The sequence below is a fragment of the Hypanus sabinus genome, chromosome 9 (assembly GCF_030144855.1).
Source record: "Hypanus sabinus isolate sHypSab1 chromosome 9, sHypSab1.hap1, whole genome shotgun sequence".
NCBI lineage: Eukaryota > Metazoa > Chordata > Chondrichthyes > Myliobatiformes > Dasyatidae > Hypanus > Hypanus sabinus.
Window position 1 is genome coordinate 161865182 of NC_082714.1, and position 23366 is coordinate 161888547.

Below are 23366 nucleotides of genomic sequence, written 5' to 3' on the forward strand. Positions count from 1 at the left end.
GGAGGGTCACAGGTCACTCTGACTGTATATTCAGACAGGGGGTCACAGGTCACTCTGACTGTATATTCAGACGGGAGGGTCACAGGTCACTCTGACTGTATATTCAGACAGGAGGGTCTCAGGTCACTCTGACTGTATATTCAGACAGGGGGTCACAGGTCACTCTGACTGTATATTCAGACGGGATGGTCACAGGTCACTCTGACTGTATATTCAGACAGGAGGGTCACAGGTCACTCTGACTGTATATTCAGACGGGAGGGTCACAGGTCACTCTGACTGTATATTCAGACAGGAGGGTTACAGGTCACTCTGACTGTATATTCAGACAGGAGGGTCACAGGTCACTCTGACTGTATATTCAGACAGGGGGGTCACAGGTCACTCTGACTGTATATTCAGACGGGAGGGTCACAGGTCACTCTGTATATTCAGACAGGGGGTCACGGGTCACTGACTGTATATTTAGAGAGACGGGGTCACAGGTCACTCTGACTGTATATTTAGACGGGGTCACAGGTCACTGACTGTATATTCAGACGGGGCCACAGGTCACTCTGACTGTATATTCAGACGGGAGGGTCACAGGTCACTCTGACTGTATATTCAGACGGGGCCACAGGGCACTCTGACTGTATATTCAGACGGGGTCACAGGTCACACTGACTGTATATTCAGATGGGGAGGGTCACAGGTCACTCTGTATATTCAGACAGGGGTCACAGGTCACTCTGAATGTATATTCAGATGGGGTCACAGGTCACACTGACTGTATATTCATATAGGAGGGTCACAGGTCACTGACTGTATATTCAGACGGGGCCACAGGTCATTCTGACTATATTCAGACAGGGGGTCACAGGTCACTCTGACTGTATATTCAGACGGGGTCACAGGTCACTGACTGTATATTCAGATGGGGGGTCACAGGTCACTCTGTATATTCAGACGGGGTCACAGGTCACACTGACTGTATATTCAGATGGGGAGGGTCACAGGTCACTCTGTATATCCAGACAGGGGTCACAGGTCACTCTGAATGTATATTCAGATGGGGTCACAGGTCACACTGACTGTATATTCATATAGGAGGGTCACAGGTCACTGACTGTATATTCAGACAGGGGGTCACAGGTCACTCTGACTGTATATTCAGATGGGAGGGTCACAGGTCACTCTGACTGTATATTCAGACGGGGGGTCACAGGTCACTCAGACTGTATATTCAGACGGGAGGGTCACAGGTCACTCTGACTGTATATTCAGACAGGAGGGTCACAGGTCACTCTGACTGTATATTCAGACAGGAGGGTCACAGGTCACTCTGACTGTATATTCAGACAGGGGGTCACAGGTCACTCTGACTGTATATACAGACAGGAGTGTTACAGGTCACTCTGACTGTATATTCAGACAGGAGGGTCACAGGTCACTCTGACTGTATATTCAGACAGGGGGTCACAGGTCACTCTGACTGTATATTCAGACGGGAGGGTCACAGGTCACTGACTGTATATTCAGACAGGAGGGTCATAGGTCACTCTGACTGTATATTCAGACAGGAGGGTCATAGGTCACTCTGACTGTATATTCAGACAGGAGGGTCTCAGGTCACTCTGACTGTATATTCAGACAGGGGGTCACAGGTCACTCTGACTGTATATACAGACAGGAGTGTTACAGGTCACTCTGACTGTATATTCAGACAGGAGGGTCACAGGTCACTCTGACTGTATATTCAGACAGGGGGTCACAGGTCACTCTGACTGTATATTCAGACGGGAGGGTCACAGGTCACTGACTGTATATTCAGACGGGAGGGTCATAGGTCACTCTGACTGTATATTCAGACAGGAGGGTCACAGGTCACTCTGACTGTATATTCAGACAGGGGGGTCACGGGTCACTGACTGTATATTTAGACAGACGGGGCCACAGGTCACTGACTGTATATTCAGACGGGGCCACAGGTCACTCTGACTGTATATTCAGACGGGGCCACAGGTCACTCTGACTGTATATTCAGACGGGGCCACAGGTCACTCTGACTGTATATTCAGACGGGGCCACAGGGCACTCTGACTGTATATTCAGACAGGGAGGTCACAGGTCACTCTGACTGTATATTCAGACGGGAGGGTCACAGGTCACTCTGACTGTATATTCAGACAGGAGGGTCTCAGGTCACTCTGACTGTATATTCAGACAGGGGGTCACAGGTCACTCTGACTGTATATTCAGACGGGAGGGTCACAGGTCACTCTGACTGTATATTCAGACAGGAGGGTCACAGGTCACTCTGACTGTATATTCAGACAGGAGGGTCACAGGTCACTCTGACTGTATATTCAGACAGGAGGGTCACAGGTCACTCTGACTGTATATTCAGACAGGGGGGTCACAGGTCACTCTGACTGTATATTCAGACGGGAGGGTCACAGGTCACTCTGTATATTCAGACAGGGACCACAGGTCACTCTGACTGTATATTCAGACGGGGCCACAGGTCACTCTGACTGTATATTCAGACGGGGCCACAGGGCACTCTGACTGTATATTCAGACAGGAGGGTCTCAGGTCACTCTGACTGTATATTCAGACAGGGGGTCACAGGTCACTCTGACTGTATATTCAGACGGGAGGGTCACAGGTCACTCTGACTGTATATTCAGACAGGGGGGTCACAGGTCACTGACTGTATATTTAGACAGACGGGGTCACAGGTCACTCTGACTGTATATTCAGACGGGAGGGTCACAGGTCACTCTGACTGTATATTCAGACAGGGAGGTCACAGGTCGCTCTGACTGTATATTCAGACGGGGTCACGGGTCACTGACTGTATATTTAGACAGACGGGGTCACAGGACACTCTGTATATTCAGACGGGGTCACAGGTCACTGACTGTATATTCAGACCGGGCCACAGGTCACTCTGACTGTATATTCAGACGGGAGGGTCACAGGTCACTCTGACTGTATATTCAGACGGGGCCACAGGTCACTCTGACTGTATATTCAGACGAGGCCACAGGGCACTCTGACTGTATATTCAGACAGGGAGGTCACAGGTCACTGTATATTCAGACGGGAGGGTCACAGGTCACTCTGACTGTATATTCAGACAGGGGGTCACAGGTCACTCTGACTGTATATTCAGACGGGAGGGTCACAGGTCACTGTGACTGTATATTCAGATAGGAGGGTCTCAGGTCACTCTGACTGTATATTCAGACAGGGGGTCACAGGTCACTCTGACTGTATATTCAGACGGGATGGTCACAGGTCACTCTGACTGTATATTCAGACGGGAGGGTCACAGGTCACTCTGACTGTATATTCAGACGGGAGGGTCACAGGTCACTCTGACTGTATATTCAGACAGGAGGGTCACAGGTCACTCTGACTGTATATTCAGACAGGGAGGTCACAGGTCACTCTGACTGTATATTCAGACGGGAGGGTCACAGGTCACTCTGTATATTCAAACAGGGGGTCACGGGTCACTGACTGTATATTTAGAGAGACGGGGTCACAGGTCACTCTGACTGTATATTTAGACGGGGTAACAGGTCACTGACTGTATATTCAGACGGGGCCACAGGTCACTCTGACTGTATATTCAGACGGGAGGGTCACAGGTCACTCTGACTGTATATTCAGACGGGGCCACAGGTCACTCTGACTGTATATTCAGACGGGGTCACAGGTCACACTGACTGTATATTCAGATGGGGAGGGTCACAGGTCACTCTGTATATTCAGACAGGGGTCACAGGTCACTCTGAATGTATATTCAGATGGGGTCACAGGTCACACTGACTGTATATTCATATAGGAGGGTCACAGGTCACTGACTGTATATTCAGACGGGGCCACAGGTCATTCTGACTATATTCAGACAGGGGGTCACAGGTCACTCTGACTGTATATTCAGACGGGGTCACAGGTCACTGACTGTATATTCAGATGGGGGGTCACAGTTCACTCTGTATATTCAGACGGGGTCACAGGTCACACTGACTGTATATTCAGATGGGGAGGGTCACAGGTCACTCTGTATATCCAGACAGGGGTCACAGGTCACTCTGACTGTATATTCAGACGGGGCCACAGGTCACTCTGACTGTATATTCAGACGGGGTCACGGGTCACTGACTGTATATTTAGACAGACGGGGTCACAGGTCACTGACTGTATATTCAGACGGGAGGGTCACAGGTCACTCTGACTGTATATTCAGACAGGGGGTCACAGGTCACTCTGACTGTATATACAGACAGGAGTGTTACAGGTCACTCTGACTGTATATTCAGACAGGAGGGTCACAGGTCACTCTGACTGTATATTCAGACAGGGGGTCACAGGTCACTCTGACTGTATATTCAGACGGGAGGGTCACAGGTCACTGACTGTATATTCAGACGGGAGGGTCATAGGTCACTCTGACTGTATATTCAGACAGGAGGGTCATAGGTCACTCTGACTGTATATTCAGACAGGAGGGTCTCAGGTCACTCTGACTGTATATTCAGACAGGGGGTCACAGGTCACTCTGACTGTATATACAGACAGGAGTGTTACAGGTCACTCTGACTGTATATTCAGACAGGAGGGTCACAGGTCACTCTGACTGTATATTCAGACAGGGGGTCACAGGTCACTCTGACTGTATATTCAGACGGGAGGGTCACAGGTCACTGACTGTATATTCAGACAGGAGGGTCATAGGTCACTCTGACTGTATATTCAGACAGGAGGGTCACAGGTCACACTGACTGTATATTCAGACAGGGGGGTCACGGGTCACTGACTGTATATTTAGACAGATGGGGCCACAGGTCTCTGACTGTATATTCAGACGGGGCCACAGGTCACTCTGACTGTATATTCAGACGGGGCCACAGGTCACTCTGACTGTATATTCAGACGGGGCCACAGGTCACTCTGACTGTATATTCAGACGGGGCCACAGGGCACTCTGACTGTATATTCAGACAGGGAGGTCACAGGTCACTCTGACTGTATATTCAGATGGGAGGGTCACAGGTCACTCTGACTGTATATTCAGACAGGAGGGTCTCAGGTCACTCTGACTGTATATTCAGACAGGGGGTCACAGGTCACTCTGACTGTATATTCAGACGGGAGGGTCACAGGTCACTCTGACTGTATATTCAGACAGGAGGGTCACAGGTCACTCTGACTGTATATTCAGACAGGGGGGTCACGGGTCACTGACTGTATATTTAGACAGACGGGGTCACAGGTCACTCTGACTGTATATTCAGACGGGAGGGTCACAGGTCACTCTGACTGTATATTCAGACGGGACCACAGGTCACTCTGACTGTATATTCAGACAGGGAGGTCACAGGTCGCTCTGACTGTATATTTTGACGGGGTCACGGGTCACTGACTGTATATTTAGACAGACGGGGTCACAGGTCACTCTGACTGTATATTCAGACGGGGTCACAGGTCACTGACTGTATATTCAGACGGGGCCACAGGTCACGCTGACTGTATATTCAGACGGGAGGGTCACAGGTCACTCTGACTGTATATTCAGACGGGGCCACAGGTCACTCTGACTGTATATTCAGACGGGGCCACAGGGCACTCTGACTGTATATTCAGACAGGGAGGTCACAGGTCACACTGACTGTATATTCAGACGGGAGGGTCACAGGTCACTCTGACTGTATATTCAGACAGGGGGTCACAGGTCACTCTGACTGTATATTCAGACGGCAGGGTCACAGGTCACTCTGACTGTATATTCAGACAGGAGGGTCTCAGGTCACTCTGACTGTATATTCAGACAGGGGGTCACAGGTCACTCTGACTGTATATTCAGACGGGATGGTCACAGGTCACTCTGACTGTATATTCAGACAGGAGGGTCACAGGTCACTCTGACTGTATATTCAGACGGGAGGGTCACAGGTCACTCTGACTGTATATTCAGACAGGAGGGTCACAGGTCACTCTGACTGTATATTCAGACAGGAGGGTCACAGGTCACTCTGACTGTATATTCAGACAGGGGGGTCACAGGTCACTCTGACTGTATATTCAGACGGGAGGGTCACAGGTCACTCTGTATATTCAGACAGGGGGGTCACGGGTCACTGACTGTATATTTAGAGAGACGGGGTCACAGGTCACACTGACTGTATATTTAGACGGGGTCACAGGTCACTGACTGTATATTCAGACGGGGCCACAGGTCACTCTGACTGTATATTCAGACCGGGTCACAGGTCACACTGACTGTATATTCAGATGGGGAGGGTCACAGGTCACTCTGTATATTCAGACAGGGGTCACAGGTCACTCTGAATGTATATTCAGATGGGGTCACAGGTCACACTGACTGTATATTCATATAGGAGGGTCACAGGTCACTGACTGTATATTCAGACGGGGCCACAGGTCATTCTGACTATATTCAGACAGGGGGTCACAGGTCACTCAGACTGTATATTCAGACGGGGCCACAGGTCACTCTGACTGTATATTCAGACGGGGTCACAGGTCACTGACTGTATATTCAGATGGGGGGTCACAGGTCACTCTGTATATTCAGACGGGGTCACAGGTCACACTGACTGTATATTCAGATGGGGAGGGTCACAGGTCACTCTGTATATACAGACAGGGGTCACAGGTCACTCTGAATGTATATTCAGATGGGGTCACAGGTCACACTGACTGTATATTCATATAGGAGGGTCACAGGTCACTGACTGTATATTCAGACAGGGGGTCACAGGTCACTCTGACTGTATATTCAGATGGGAGGGTCACAGGTCACTCTGACTGTATATTCAGACGGGGGGTCACAGGTCACTCAGACTGTATATTCAGACGGGAGGGTCACAGGTCACTCTGACTGTATATTCAGACAGGAGGGTCACAGGTCACTCTGACTGTATATTCAGACAGGAGGGTCACAGGTCACTCTGACTGTATATTCAGACGGGAGGGTCACAGGTCACTCTGACTGTATATTCAGACAGGGGGTCACAGGTCACTCTGACTGTATATACAGACAGGAGTGTTACAGGTCACTCTGACTGTATATTCAGACAGGAGGGTCACAGGTCACTCTGACTGTATATTCAGACAGGGGGTCACAGGTCACTCTGACTGTATATTCAGACGGGAGGGTCATAGGTCACTGACTGCATATTCAGACAGGAGGGTCATAGGTCACTCTGACTGTATATTCAGACAGGAGGGTCATAGGTCACTCTGACTGTATATTCAGACAGGAGGGTCTCAGGTCACTCTGACTGTATATTCAGACAGGGGGGGTCACAGGTCACTCTGACTGTATATACAGACAGGAGTGTTACAGGTCACTCTGACTGTATATTCAGACAGGAGGGTCACAGGTCACTCTGACTGTATATTCAGACAGGGGGTCACAGGTCACTCTGACTGTATATTCAGACGGGAGGGTCACAGGTCACTGACTGTATATTCAGACAGGAGGGTCATAGGTCACTCTGACTGTATATTCAGACAGGAGGGTCACAGGTCACTCTGACTGTATATTCAGACAGGGGGGTCACGGGTCACTGACTGTATATTTAGACAGACGGGGCCACAGGTCACTGACTGTATATTCAGACGGGGCCACAGGTCACTCTGACTGTATATTCAGACGGGGCCACAGGTCACTCTGACTGTATATTCAGACGGGGCCACAGGTCACTCTGACTGTATATTCAGACGTGGCCACAGGGCACTCTGACTGTATATTCAGACAGGGAGGTCACAGGTCACTCTGACTGTATATTCAGACGGGAGGGTCACAGGTCACTCTGACTGTATATTCAGACAGGAGGGTCTCAGGTCACTCTGACTGTATATTCAGACAGGGGGTCACAGGTCACTCTGACTGTATATTCAGACGGGAGGGTCACAGGTCACTCTGACTGTATATTCAGACAGGAGGGTCACAGGTCACTCTGACTGTATATTCAGACAGGGGGGTCACGGGTCACTGACTGTATATTTAGACAGACGGGGTCACAGGTCACTCTGACTGTATATTCAGACGGGAGGGTCACAGGTCACTCTGACTGTATATTCAGACGGGACCACAGGTCACTCTGACTGTATATTCAGACAGGGAGGTCACAGGTCGCTCTGACTGTATATTCAGACGGGGTCACGGGTCACTGACTGTATATTTAGACAGACGGGGTCACAGGTCACTCTGACTGTATATTCAGACGGGGTCACAGGTCACTGACTGTATATTCAGACGGGGCCACAGGTCACGCTGACTGTATATTCAGACGGGAGGGTCACAGGTCACTCTGACTGTATATTCAGACGGGGCCACAGGTCACTCTGACTGTATATTCAGACGGGGCCACAGGGCACTCTGACTGTATATTCAGACAGGGAGGTCACAGGTCACTCTGACTGTATATTCAGACGGGAGGATCACAGGTCACTCTGACTGTACTTTCAGACAGGGGGTCACAGGTCACTCTGACTGTATATTCAGACGGGAGGGTCACAGGTCACTCTGACTGTATATTCAGACGGGGGGTCACAGATCACTCAGACTGTATATTCAGACGGGAGGGTCACAGGTCACTCTGACTGTATATTCAGACAGGAGGGTCACAGGTCACTCTGACTGTATATTCAGACAGGAGGGTCACAGGTCACTCTGACTGTATATTCCGACGGGAGGGTCACAGGTCACTCTGACTGTATATTCAGACAGGGGGTCACAGGTCACTCTAACTGTATATACAGACAGGAGTGTTACAGGTCACTCTGACTGTATATTCAGACAGGGAGGTCACAGGTCGCTCTGACTGTATATTCAGACGGGGTCACGGGTCACTGACTGTATATTTAGACAGACGGGACCACAGGTCACTCTGACTGTATATTCAGACAGGGAGGTCACAGGTCGCTCTGACTGTATATTCAGACGGGGTCACGGGTCACTGACTGTATATTTAGACAGACGGTGTCACAGGTCACTCTGACTGTATATTCAGACGGGGTCACAGGTCACTGACTGTATATTCAGACGGGGCCACAGGTCACGCTGACTGTATATTCAGACGGGAGGGTCACAGGTCACTCTGACTGTATATTCAGACGGGGCCACAGGTCACTCTGACTGTATATTCAGACAGGGGGTCACAGGTCACTCTGACTGTATATTCAGATGGGAGGGTCACAGGTCACTCTGACTGTATATTCAGACAGGGGGTCACAGGTCACTCTGACTGTATATTCAGACGGGAGGGTCACAGGTCACTCTGACTGTATATTCAGACGGGGGGTCACAGGTCACTCAGACTGTATATTCAGACGGGTGGGTCACAGGTCACTCTGACTGTATATTCAGACAGGAGGGTCACAGGTCACTCTGACTGTATATTCAGACGGGAGGGTCACAGGTCACTCTGACTGTATATTCAGACAGGGGGTCACAGGTCACTCTAACTGTATATACAGACAGGAGTGTTACAGGTCACTCTGACTGTATATTCAGACAGGAGGGTCACAGGTCACTCTGACTGTATATTCAGACAGGGGGGTCACAGGTCACTCTGACTGTATATTCAGACGGGAGGGTCACAGGTCACTCTGACTGTATATTCAGACAGGAGGGTCATAGGTCACTCTGACTGTATATTCAGACAGGAGGGTCTCAGGTCACTCTGACTGTATATTCAGACAGGGGGTCACAGGTCACTCTGACTGTATATTCAGATGGGAGGGTCACAGGTCACTCTGACTGTATATTCAGACAGGGGGGTCACGGGTCACTGACTGTATATTTAGACAGATGGGGTCACAGGTCACTGACTGTATATTCAGACGGGGTCACAGGTCACTGACTGTATATTCAGACGGGGCCACAGGTCACTCTGACTGTATATTCAGTCGGGGCCACAGGTCACTCTGACTGTATATTCAGATGGGGCCACAGGTCAATCTGACTGTATATTCAGACAGGGAGGTCACAGGTCGCTCTGACTGTATATTCAGACGGGGTCACGGGTCACTGACTGTATATTTAGACAGACGGGGTCACAGGTCACTCTGACTGTATATTCAGACGGGGTCACAGGTCACACTGACTGTATATTCAGATGGGGAGGGTCACAGGTCACTCTGACTGTATATTCAGACGGGGGGTCACAGGTCACTCAGACTGTATATTCAGACGGGTGGGTCACAGGTCAATCTGACTGTATATTCAGACAGGAGGGTCACAGGTCACTCTGACTGTATATTCAGACAGGAGGGTCACAGGTCACTCTGACTGTATATTCAGACGGGAGGGTCACAGGTCACTCTGACTGTATATTCAGACAGGGGGTCACAGGTCACTCTAACTGTATATACAGACAGGAGTGTTACAGGTCAGTCTGACTGTATATTCAGACAGGAGGGTCACAGGTCACTCTGACTGTATATTCAGACAGGGGGGTCACAGGTCACTCTGACTGTATATTCAGACGGGGTCACAGGTCACACTGACTGTATATTCAGATGGGGAGGGTCACAGGTCACTCTGACTGTATATTCAGACGGGGGGTCACAGGTCACTCAGACTGTATATTCAGACGGGTGGGTCACAGGTCACTCTGACTGTATATTCAGACAGGAGGGTCACAGGTCACTCTGACTGTATATTCAGACAGGAGGGTCACAGGTCACTCTGACTGTATATTCAGACGGGAGGGTCACAGGTCACTCTGACTGTATATTCAGGCAGGGGGCCACAGGTCACTCTAACTGTATATACAGACAGGAGTGTTACAGGTCACTCTGACTGTATATTCAGACAGGAGGGTCACAGGTCACTCTGACTGTATATTCAGACAGGGGGGTCACAGGTCACTCTGACTGTATATTCAGACGGGAGGGTCACAGGTCACTCTGTATATTCAGACAGGTGGGGTCACAGGTCACTCTGACTGTATATTCAGAGGGGAGGGTCACAGGTCACTCTGACTGTATATTCAGACAGGGGGGTCACAGGTCACTCTGACTGTATATTCAGACGGGAGGGTCACAGGTCACTCTGACTGTATATTCAGATGGGTCCTCAGGTCACTCTGACTGTATATTCAGACAGGGAGGTCACAGGTCACTCTGACTGTATATTCAGACAGGAAGGTCACAGGTCACTCTGACTGTATATTCAGACGGGGGGTCACAGGTCACTCTGACTGTATATACAGACAGGAGTGTCACAGGTCACTGACTGTATATTTAGACAGACGGGGTCACAGGTCACTCTGACTGTATATTCAGACGGGAGGGTCACAGGTCACTCTGACTGTATATTCAGACGGGACCACAGGTCACTCTGACTGTATATTCAGACAGGGAGGTCACAGGTCGCTCTGACTGTATATTCAGACGGGGTCACGGGTCACTGACTGTATATTTAGACAGACGGGGTCACAGGTCACTCTGACTGTATATTCAGACGGGGTCACAGGTCACTGACTGTATATTCAGACGGGGCCACAGGTCACTCTGACTGTATATTCAGACGGGAGGGTCACAGGTCACTCTGACTGTATATTCAGACGGGGCCACAGGTCACTCTGACTGTATATTCAGACGAGGCCACAGGGCACTCTGACTGTATATTCAGACAGGGAGGTCACAGGTCACTCTGACTGTATATTCAGACAGGGGGTCACAGGTCACTCTGACTGTATATTCAGACGGGATGGTCACAGGTCACTCTGACTGTATATTCAGACAGGAGGGTCACAGGTCACTCTGACTGTATATTCAGACGGGAGGGTCACAGGTCACTCTGACTGTATATTCAGACAGGAGGGTCACAGGTCACTCTGACTGTATATTCAGACAGGAGGGTCACAGGTCGCTCTGACTGTATATTCAGACGGGGTCACGGGTCACTGACTGTATATTTAGACAGACGGGGTCACAGGTCACTCTGACTGTATATTCAGACGGGGTCACAGGTCACTGACTGTATATTCAGACGGGGTCACGGGTCACTGACTGTATATTTAGACAGACGGGGTCACAGGTCACTCTGACTGTATATTCAGACGGGGTCACAGGTCACTGACTGTATATTCAGACGGGGCCACAGGTCACGCTGACTGTATATTCAGACGGGAGGGTCACAGGTCACTCTGACTGTATATTCAGACGGGGCCACAGGTCACTCTGACTGTATATTCAGACGGGAGGGTCACAGGTCACTCTGACTGTATATTCAGACAGGGAGTCACAGGTCACTCTGACTGTATATTCAGACGGGAGGGTCACAGGTCACTCTGACTGTATATTCAGACGGGGGGTCACAGGTCACTCAGACTGTATATTCAGACGGGAGGGTCACAGGTCACTCTGACTGTATATTCAGACAGGAGGGTCACAGGTCACTCTGACTGTATATTCAGACAGGAGGGTCACAGGTCACTCTGACTGTATATTCAGACGGGGCCACAGGTCACTCTGACTGTATATTCAGACAGGGAGGTCACAGGTCACTCTGACTGTATATTCAGACGGGAGGGTCACAGGTCACTCTGACTGTATATTCAGACAGGAGGGTCACAGGTCACTCTGACTGTATATTCAGACGGGAGGGTCACAGGTCACTCTGATTGTATATTCAGACAGGAGGGTCACAGGTCACTCTGTCTGTATATTCAGACAGGGGGTCACAGGTCACTCTGACTGTATATTCAGACGGGAGGGTCACAGGTCACTCTGACTGTATATTCAGACGGGAGGGTCACAGGTCACTCTGACTGTATATTCAGACAGGAGGGTCACAGGTCACTCTGTCTGTATATTCAGACAGGGGGTCACAGGTCACTCTGACTGTATATTCAGACGGGAGGGTCACAGGTCACTCTGACTGTATATTCAGACAGGAGGGTCACAGGTCACTCTGACTGTATATTCAGACAGGAGGGTCACAGGTCACTCTGACTGTATATTCAGACAGGAGGGTCACAGGTCACTCTGACTGTTTATTCAGTCAGGGGGGTCACAGGTCACTCTGACTGTATATTCAGACAGGGAGGTCACAAGTCACTCTGACTGTATATTCAGATGGGAGGGTCACAGGTCACTCTGACTGTATATTCAGACGGGAGGGTCACAGGTCACTCTGACTGTATATTCAGGCAGGAGGGTCACAGGTCACTCTGACTGTATATTCAGACGGGAGGGTCACAGCTCACTCTGACTGTATATTCAGACAGGGAGGTCACAGGTCACTCTGACTGTATATTCAGACAGGAGGGTCACAGGTCACTCTGACTGTATATTCAGACAGGGAGGTCACAGGTCACTCTGACTGTATATTCAGATGGGAGGGTCACAGGTCACTCTGACTGTATATTCAGACAGGGAGGTCACAGGTCACTCTGACTGTATATTCAGATGGGAGGGTCACAGGTCACTCTGACTGTATATTCAGACAGGGAGGTCACAGGTCACTCTGACTGTATATTCAGATGGGAGGGTCACAGGTCACTCTGACTGTATATTCAGACGGGAGGGTCACAGGTCACTCTGACTGTATATTCAGACAGGGGGTCACAGGTCACTCTGACTGTATATTCAGACGGGAGGGTCACAGGTCACTCTGACTGTATATTCAGACGGGAGGGTCACAGGTCACTGTGACTGTATATTCAGACAGGAGGGTCACAGGTCACTCTGTCTGTATATTCAGACAGGGGGTCACAGGTCACTCTGACTGTATATTCAGACGGGAGGGTCACAGGTCACTCTGACTGTATATTCAGACTGGAGGGTCACAGGTCACTCTGACTGTATATTCAGACAGGATGGTCACAGGTCACTCTGACTGTTTATTCAGTCAGGGGGGTCACAGGTCACTCTGACTGTATATTCAGACAGGGGGTCACAGGTCACTCTGACTGTATATACAGACAGGAGTGTCACAGGTCACTGACTGTATATTTAGACAGACGGGGTCACAGGTCACTCTGACTGTATATTCAGACGGGAGGGTCACAGGTCACTCTGACTGTATATTCAGACGGGACCACAGGTCACTCTGACTGTATATTCAGACAGGAGGGTCACAGGTCACTCTGACTGTATGTTCAGACAGGAGGGTCACAGGTCAGTCTGACTGTATATTCAGACAGGTGGGTCACAGGTCACTCTGACTGTCGATTATGGGAGGAAAGTTCACTCCATGGAAATGCTCTTTGTCTGAACTCACGTCATTCTCCAGAGATGAGGAAGAAGGCCGAGGACAGCAGGACTGAGTTGTCTCATGGAGATTCTGCTTCAGAAACTGCCGAAACTCTCACAGAGGAGCAGTTTGAGGTGGATGAGAGAGAAGCTACTGACCTGGAACAAGGTGACACGGCTGGAGACAACGACTGCGACGATGAATTGGTGAGTCCAACAAGATAGGGGGCACTGAAGGAGAAATGGGTCTCTCGATGGTTATCAGGTTCACTCTGATTCTTCAGACTGTTAATCTGATTGGGTCATAAAATACAGGAGCAGAATTAGGCTATTTGGCCCATCAAGTCTGCTATTTCATCATGGCTGATTCAATTTTCCTCTCAGCCCCAATCTCCTGCCTTCTCCCCGTATTCCTTCAAGTCCCAACCAATTAAGTATCGGCCAAACTCTACATTAAATTTACAAAAAGACTTGTCTCCACAGCTGCTTGTGGTAAAGAATTCCACAAATTTGTCACTCTCGGGCTAAAGAAAACCCACCTCATCTCCGTTCTAAAAGGATGCCCCTCTATTCTGAGGCTGTGTCCTCTGGTCTGAGACTCTCTCTTCATAGGAAATATCCTCTCCACATCCACTCTATCAAGGCCTTTCACCATTCAATAGGTTTCAATGAAGTCACTGCTCATTCTTCTGAATTCCAGTGAATACAGGCCCAGAGCCATCAAACACTCTTCATATGACAAGCCATTCAATCCTGGAATCATTTTCATGAACCTCCTTTGAACCCTCTCCAGTTTCAGCACATCCTTTCTAAGATCAGGAGCCCAAAACTGCTCACAATATTCCAAGTGAGGCCTCACCAGGGCTTTATAAAGTCTCAACATTGCATCCTTGCTTTTATATTCTAGTCCTCTTGAAATGAATGCTAACATTGCCTTCCTCAGCACAGACTCAACCTGAAAATTAACCTTTGGGTAATTGTACACAAGGCCTCCCAAGTCCCTTTGCACCTCAGTTTTTTCCCTCCATTTAGAAAAGTCATCTCTTTCATTCCTTCTACCAAAGTGCATGACCGTACACTTCCCAACACTTTATCTGCCATTTCTTTACCCATTCTCCTAAGCAAAGTCCTTCTGTAGCTTCCCTACTTCCTCAAAGCTACCTGCCTCTCCACCCATCTTCATATCATCTGCAAACTTTGCAACAAAGCCATCAATTCCATCATCCAAATCACTGACATATAACATAAAAAGAATCATTCCCAACACAGACCCCTGTGGAACACCACTAGTCTCAGGCAGCCAGTCAGAAAAGGGTCCCTTTATTCCCACTCTTTGCCTCCTGCTAATCAGCCACTGCTTTATCCATGCTAGAACCTTTCCTGTAGTACTACGGGCTCATAGCCTGTTAAGCAGCCTCACATGTGGCACCTTGTCAAAGGCCTTGCTAAAATCCAACTACGCAACATCAACCAATTCTCCTTTGTCTATCCTGCTTGTAATTTTTCAAGAATTCCAACAGATTTATCAGGCAAGATCCTCCCTTGGGGAAACCATGCTGACTATTGTCTATTTTATCATGTGCCTCCAAGTAGCCTGAGACCTCATCCTTAATAATCAACTCCAACACCTGAGTCAACGGTTTCCTTTCTTCTTCCTCTCATCTTTCCTGAAGAGTGGAGCAACATTTGCAATTGTCCAGTCTTCCGAACCATTCCAGAATCGAGTAATTCTTGAAAGATCATTACTAATGCCTTCACACTCTCTTCAACCGCCTCTCTCAGATCTCTGGGGTGTACACCATCTTGTCCAGATGACTTCAGACCTCTCAGTAATTCAGGGCCACTCAGTAATCACATTCACACTGATTGCTGTTGGCTGCTTTCCAGAAAGGAGGGTTTTTTCCTAAATTCATTACAGACACTACCCACCCTGCAAACTGCCTTTTGCAAAAGCTTTCTTCTGGAAAGCGCTGGAGTGTTATTAAAATAAACACATCACACCTTCTTAAAAGTTTCTCTCCCCAGGCAGTTAATCTGATCTAGTTAGCCCCCACCCCACCTACTCTTATCTATTACCCCCATCACTGCACTGTACTGTAAATATTTCAAACCATAATTATAAATGTGTGCTGGTATCCATGCACATTTTATTCCATCTCTGGACTTTAATCTCTAAATTTATTTTTATCTAATACTTTATTCTTTATAGTTGTTGAAATTTTTTTTGCATGACTCACCCTGACCAACACACCACAGCAAATTCCTTATACATGTGAATGTAAATGCCGATTAAAGCTGTGCCTGGATGTATGATATTCTGGCCACTACTCATTGTGTGATCCAGCATCAAAAGAAAAGGCCCTTCGGCCCATCTCATCCATGCCAACCACATTGCCCATCTAAAGTAATCCCACCTGTCAGCGTTTGACCCATATTCCTCTAAACCTCTCCTATCCATGAGTCTGTCCAAGTGTCTCTTAAAATTGTTAAAGTACCTGCCTCAACCACATGCCCTCTTCTCATTGCTACCATCAGGGAGGAGGTACAGGAGCCTGAAGACACACACTCAATGTTTTAGGAACCGCTTTTTCTTCTCCACCATCAGCTTTCTGTATTTACTCTCGATTTGCACTACTTATTATACATATATCTTACTGTAATTCAGTTTTTATGTACTGTAGACGCATAACAACAAACGCCATGATGTTTGTCAGTAATATTGCACCTGATTCTGAATCTCTGGCAGTTTGTTCCAACTTCACCTCTCGGTGAAAAAGTTGCCCCTTACACAGCTGTTCCGTTCTGTAACATCAAGAGATAAAGATAACTCAGTGGAAAACAAGACAGTCGGGAAGTAAGGCGAGTACTCTGCTTTGTCTTCGTGAGGCATCTACATATCACATGGTAATGTAACGACGTTTGCAATTTGTCTACTTTTATAGATGACCCATAATTAATTTAAATGAACAAGAATGCTTAATCAAACAATATACTTACCGTATGACTCAAATAGTACTACTACTATGTCGACCCAGGCCTTGCCTTGCCCTGGTACCACGTAACCTCGGGTCGGGTTGTCGGCGACTCAACCAACCGCCCCCTGGTGCGCTTCGGTTAACCAGGGAGGAGGGTGTGCAGGCACCCAGCGGGACTAAAAACAAAACCTGTCAGAGGGCGGACGAACTCCTTGCCAGTCAACGGCCACCTACCGTCTGTGTGAGGAGTGGCGCGCCACAGTCTTCCGTTTCACGCCATAAAGCAGGACTCAAATATTACTGAAATATTAAATACACAACACTCCTGCCTGCTTGGCTATAAACTCTATATAGAATGCATTCCACTATATACACAGTATACTATATGGTACAACTATCCTACAGACATCCACAGCATAGTAAATTTCAAATTGTCCCATTCGGGCCTAAAGATTTAATCACTGCGGAGCATTGTTCACTCTTGTGGGATAACGCCTTTCCTGACAAGGTGGTCACTCTGCTTGGCAGGTGAGACTTGTGGCTGTGAAAACAATCCCTCCTCCATGGTGGTTGACTCTGAGATTGCAGCAAATGGTGTGACAGCTCCGGACACCTTTCATCTCCTTCCTTTTTCTTCTTCTAGTTTGTGCCCTCATAGTAATCTTGGGGAGATGCATTTAGTTTTCACTGGAGTATTCTCTTATTAATCCCTTACGATCTGATCTCTCCTCTTGGTTTCCTCATCCACAACACCATCTGACGAATCCTCTGTTTTCATTGACTCCTTTCATTTTGGACTTCCATTCATCCAGATGGGCTTTGGTCTTCGCAAACAAGAGAAAATCTGCAGATGCTGGAAACCTGAGCAACACACACAAAATGCTGGAGGAACTGAGCGGGTCAGGCAGCATCGATGGAAAAAAGTACAGTCGACGTTTCAGGCCGAAACCCTTTGACGGGTCTTTGCATCTACTTTAATAAGCAGCTTATTGTCTCCCACTTGAAGTTCGTGCAGTAACCTGAATGCACACAGAGTAGATATACTCTCAAAAGCCAAATGGTTGCAACTTCTGTGAAGCTCCTTGAATTCTCTTCTAGCTTAAAAATAAGTCACAGTTCACAAGTAACTGCCTGATTAACATATCGGAAGCTTTCTCAGATGTGTTGCCTACAAAATCTGTCGTCATCAGACCACTGCTGTCGTCACTTTCACGATTCCTCTGGGCAGCCTGGTCCTTCCTTGGTCCAATATGCTTTCCAACCAGAGGCACAGAGATTGGCACCAACACCGGTTTGCCCTCCAGTGGGCAACGGTTCATGATGTACAACAGGGAGACAGATGTGGCATCACCCAGTACCTTGCTAAATTCACTTTCAGTTGACTTTATTGCAGGGGGGTATGGCGGGCAAATGGTGATTGTCTCAGCCAATCACAGCCCCACAATGCTGGCCCTCCTGTTTTTACCACACACAAGCTCAATGTGGCTTGTTGGTTGTTGTATTTCCACAGTAACTAACGTCATTCCCACAGGAGTCATCTTTTCTCCAGTACAAGTTCTTCACTGGATATCTGCAGGTTTCATTCCAGTATCTTCGAAATGCTGTTTAAACTCATTTTCTGGAATGACTGAAACAGCCAAGCCAGTGTCAGATTCCATTTTAATTAATTTATCTTTCACTTCTGCAGTATTGCTTGTCTAGTGTAGTTTTCACATTGTAAATGTCACACAGTTCAGTCACTTTCATCATTGTCAGCAGCATGCAGATTAGTGCTCTCTTTGAAACTACAACCCGACTTCTTTCCTTTTTCTCTTCTCTGTGTGGACCATTTATTTTTGTCTGCCTGACATGCTCTTTGTATGTGTCCGACTTTGTTGCATTTTCTTTGAGTTTGGCCTTTAACTCTGCATTGATCTGGTGCATGCCAGCCCCTGCCACAGCAGAAGCTGAATTTCTACCAGTTTGGTTTCAGTTCAGATGTTGCCATTTCGTTCACACTCACTATCATTGCTGACCCCAACTCAATTACATCTCTGTCTGTGGTTTCCATGGATACAGCTATTTCAACTGCTCTTTAAAATGTAATTTGAGCTTCAGTTAGGAGCTGTTTTTGAATGCTTTCTTGTAAGATTCCACAAACTGAACAACCTCTTAGTACATCATTAAGATCATAAGGTATAGGAGCAGAATTAGGCCATTTGGCCCATCAAGTCTGCTCTGCCATTTTATCATGGCTGATCCAATTTTCCTCTCAGTCCCATCTCCTGCCTTCTCCCTGTATCCCTTCATGACCTGACTAATCAAGAATCTATCAATCTCTGCCTTAAATATACCGAAAGAGCTGCTTGTGGCAATGAATTCCACTTTAAAAAAAGTTCCAGCTACATGAGAGCATTTCTGATACTGGGCAGCCGCACATTCGCACAGCTTACGGGGAACAATAGCTAGCAACCTTATGGCCACTTCACTAAAATGGACTTTGTTTAATTTTGTTCCATTTGCATTCATTCCTGTAAAATTAGTGTATATACTTATGAATGCAGCTTATATGATGCAAGGTGCCAGTGATGCCACTGAAGTAAGTTGATCATTACACCTGTGTATGTGTGTGTGCATGACAATAAACTCCGACTTTGACACTGTACCTCAGTATAATAATCAACAGCAATAAATACCCAACATCACCACCAGAGGACGCTGCAGATCCACCACACAGTGAGCAAAACAAGTTCAAATTCTCTGCTACTTAATTTTCAGCCAAGTAAGGCTTAAGTAAAATATTGTTAGTCAGAACTTGTAACCGTTATTGAAAAATAATTTGGCTTTTGTTTAAGTGAGCTAGTGACATCATAAATTTTTTGAATCCTTATTCTGAGTCATATTTTAAAAACTGACTTTTAAATCTCGACAGAATTGTTAGTTCTTAATCCAGTTTAAAAATTTAAAATGCAGTTTAAAATTTAACATAAACTTTACACTGCTAGTGAATTCCACAGCCCCGGGTTATCAGTTTCAGCTATACACTCCCGGTAACGTACTTGTGCTTCTTCCTCCCCTCCCCCCACCTTCTTGCTCTGACCTCTTCATCTTGTTTTCTCGGTCTTAATAAAGAGTCTCGGCCCAAAATGTCAAATATTTATTCATTTCCATAGATTCTTTCTGACCTTGAGATCCTCCAGCATTTTGTGTGTTTGCCTCAGTAACACAGAGCCGTGCTGTTAACAGCAGTGGGATTTCACCCTGTAAATGGACACCACTGCCTTTGCTACACTCTGCATTTTGAAGTCAGGAACAAATGGATGCTACGTGCCTGAGAGGCTTCCTTCAGTCAGTACGGTCTGTCGCTCTGAGCCAGTGAGCCACCAACCATCCAGGTTTATAGATAGAATCATCGAAAAACACAGCACAGAAAGAGGCCTTTTGTCTCACCTAGTCCATACTAAGCCACTTAACAGCATGTCAGCATTTTCCATTGGGTGAGATTAGAACCAGAGGCCATGGGTTAGTAGATACCAGTTGTCTTCCTTTCTGTTCTTTGATTGACTCCAACATAAACAATAATTTATGGTTGACTAGCATAGGTCAACATCTTCCGTAAGCCCCAGCACCCTGTTGAATCTTTCCTGATGACAAACTCTATATGATCCCTCTTATTTGACAAGAGGAGGATTGTGCCGAGAAAGGGTTCAACTGAAATTGAGCTCATGTTAAGAATGAAAAAACCTGAGAGGAGGAGGGGATGAAGAGAGTGTTTAGCACATTGGCCTTCAAAAATCAGACTACTGAGTACAGGAGCTGGAGTGTTACGTTGAAGTTGTATAAGATATTGGTGAGGCCAAAGTTCAATGTAAATTTATTATTATCGTTTGTTATATGCCATGTTGAGTGACATCATTATATGTCGAGTCATATGATGTGGCCAATCATGCTCTTTCCATGATCGTGATTATTCTTGGCAATTTTTCTACAGAAGTGGTTTTCCATTGCCTCCTTCTGGGCAGTGTCTTTACAAGACGGGTTACCCCAGCCATTATCAATATTCTTCAGAGATTGTCTGTCCAGTGCCAGTGGTCACATAACCAGGACTTGGTGATCTGCAACACTTGCTCCCATGGCTTCAAGTGACCCTGATCAGAGTGGGGAGGGTCCTAAGCAGGTGCTACACCCTACCCAAGGGTGACCTTCAGACTAGCAGAGGGAAGGAATGCCTTACACCTCCTTTGGTAGAGTCACATCTCCACCTCACCACCCCAAATTTGTTATCAAAGTACTTATGTGTGCTGAAACTGGAGAGGGTTCAAAGGAGGTTCACGAAAATAATTCCAGGATTGAATGGCTTGTCATATGGAAAGTGGTTGATGACTCTGGACCTGTATTCACTAGAATTCAGAAGAATGGGGAGATAACCTCATTGAAACATTGAATGGTGAAAGGCCTTGATAGAGTGGATGTGGGGGAGGATGTTTCAGATGCTGGGAGAGTCTAGAACCAGAGGGCACGGACTCAGAATAGAGGGACGTCCATTTCGAACAGAGATAAGGAAGAATTTTTTCAACCTGGTAGTGGTGAATCTGTGGAATTCATTGTCACAGGCAGCGGTGGAGGCCAGGCCATTGGGTATATCTAGAGCAGAGGTTGACAGGTTCTTGATTAGTCAGGGTGTCAATGGTTATGGGAGAAGGCAGGAGAATGGGGCTGAGGAAGACAGTAAATCAGCCAAGCTGGAATGGCAGAGCAGACGCAATGGACCAAATTTCCTAATTATACTTCCATATCTGATGGTTTTATCATCACCCTCGTAGGCTCAATTAAATCTAATAGCCCATTATTCTGCTCAGACCTGATCTCTGCAGTCATTGTTTGATCTTGTACTCTCACATATTTTTCAGTCAGTCGTTAGTCATAACTTGCCCCAAGAAATCATTCTGCCTGATGCTGAATTCTTTTAATGAGTCTCTGCATTGAAATTATATTGATCGACAGTGGGTAAAAGACACAGGGTTTCCTGTACATTTAATAAGAAACAGATGTCTAGGACAGGACTGTAGTGGAGGAAGAGGGAGCAACTGGCTCTTGTAAATTTATCTCAGATACAGTCATTTGTTCTAAGAGCAAACAGGCTGTAGATTAAAAACAGCTTGTTTATTGGGTTCAGCAAGTTGTGCTGAGAGCTATTGCTGCTGGACCACTGTCAAAGATAAGGCAGACATAGAACTGTTGCTTAGAAGGTGCAGACAGAAATAGGTCGAGATTTATTATCAGCCCTTGCCTGGGGGCTCCCTGCTCTCTTTGAGGGGCAGAATAAACTGTAGGAAGCAGACCATCATGGTTTAGAATCAACTTTACAGAGGTGATTTACTGGGCAATGTCCCGAGTCCATACGCCAACTTTACCCAGAAAATTGTGGAGACAAACTCCACATTTGAAACATTGCATTAAATTTTTAATCACCCTGATTTGGGAAAGATGCCACTGAACAGGGGAATGCCTGCAAGAAAATGAATCTCAGGGTTGTACACAGTGACATATCTCTACTTTGATAACAAATTTACTTTGGACTTTCAGAGTACAGAGATTTAAAAAGATGTTGTTGGGTCAGAGGTTATGAAGGGAGGTTGAGCTGATCGGAACATTTTACTCTGAAGGTTTGGAGAATGAGTGATGATTTTTTAAGAGGCATATAAAATAGTGGCAGGCAGGCACAGGGTCAATTACGATATTTTTCCCAGGGTTGGGGAATCAACAATATACAGTACTGTTTTTAAAGACTTTGGCACATAAATACAGCTAGGGTGCCTGACTTCTGCACAGTATTCTAATAATTTTATGAATGTACTGCTGCCAGAAAAAAAAATCATGACAAGTGTGTGAAGATAAACCCGATTCTGATATGGATCATAGGTCCTATTGTGGTCAGGGAGAGGGCAGGGAGTGGGAACTCCAGAGAGACATTCAGTAATGATCGATAAACCAATTCAAATGACCTGGCCTGGCGTCTCAGAGCTGGGCGAGTCTATACTCGTGCCAACACCCCCGCTCCTGACACTCCTCCTCTACCATCTGACCCACACCTTTCCTGAGGCACTCCGCCCTCACCATTCCCAACATCCTTCGCTCCTGCCATATTTACAGACTCACTCTGCACTCCACGTTGATGAG

At 47.1% G+C, this 23366-nt stretch overlaps 1 protein-coding gene across 4 annotated transcripts in view; it reads left to right on the forward strand.

Annotated features, from left to right (window-relative positions):
* raly (RALY heterogeneous nuclear ribonucleoprotein) overlaps positions 1-23366 on the forward strand; it is a 228721-nt gene that overhangs the window by 199587 nt on the left and 5768 nt on the right. For all 4 annotated transcript variants that reach the window (XM_059978797.1, XM_059978794.1, XM_059978795.1 and 1 more), the window contains exon 7: positions 14273-14439. In XM_059978797.1, coding sequence (XP_059834780.1) covers positions 14273-14439 — 167 coding nt within the window. The remainder of the gene's footprint in view (positions 1-14272; positions 14440-23366) is intronic.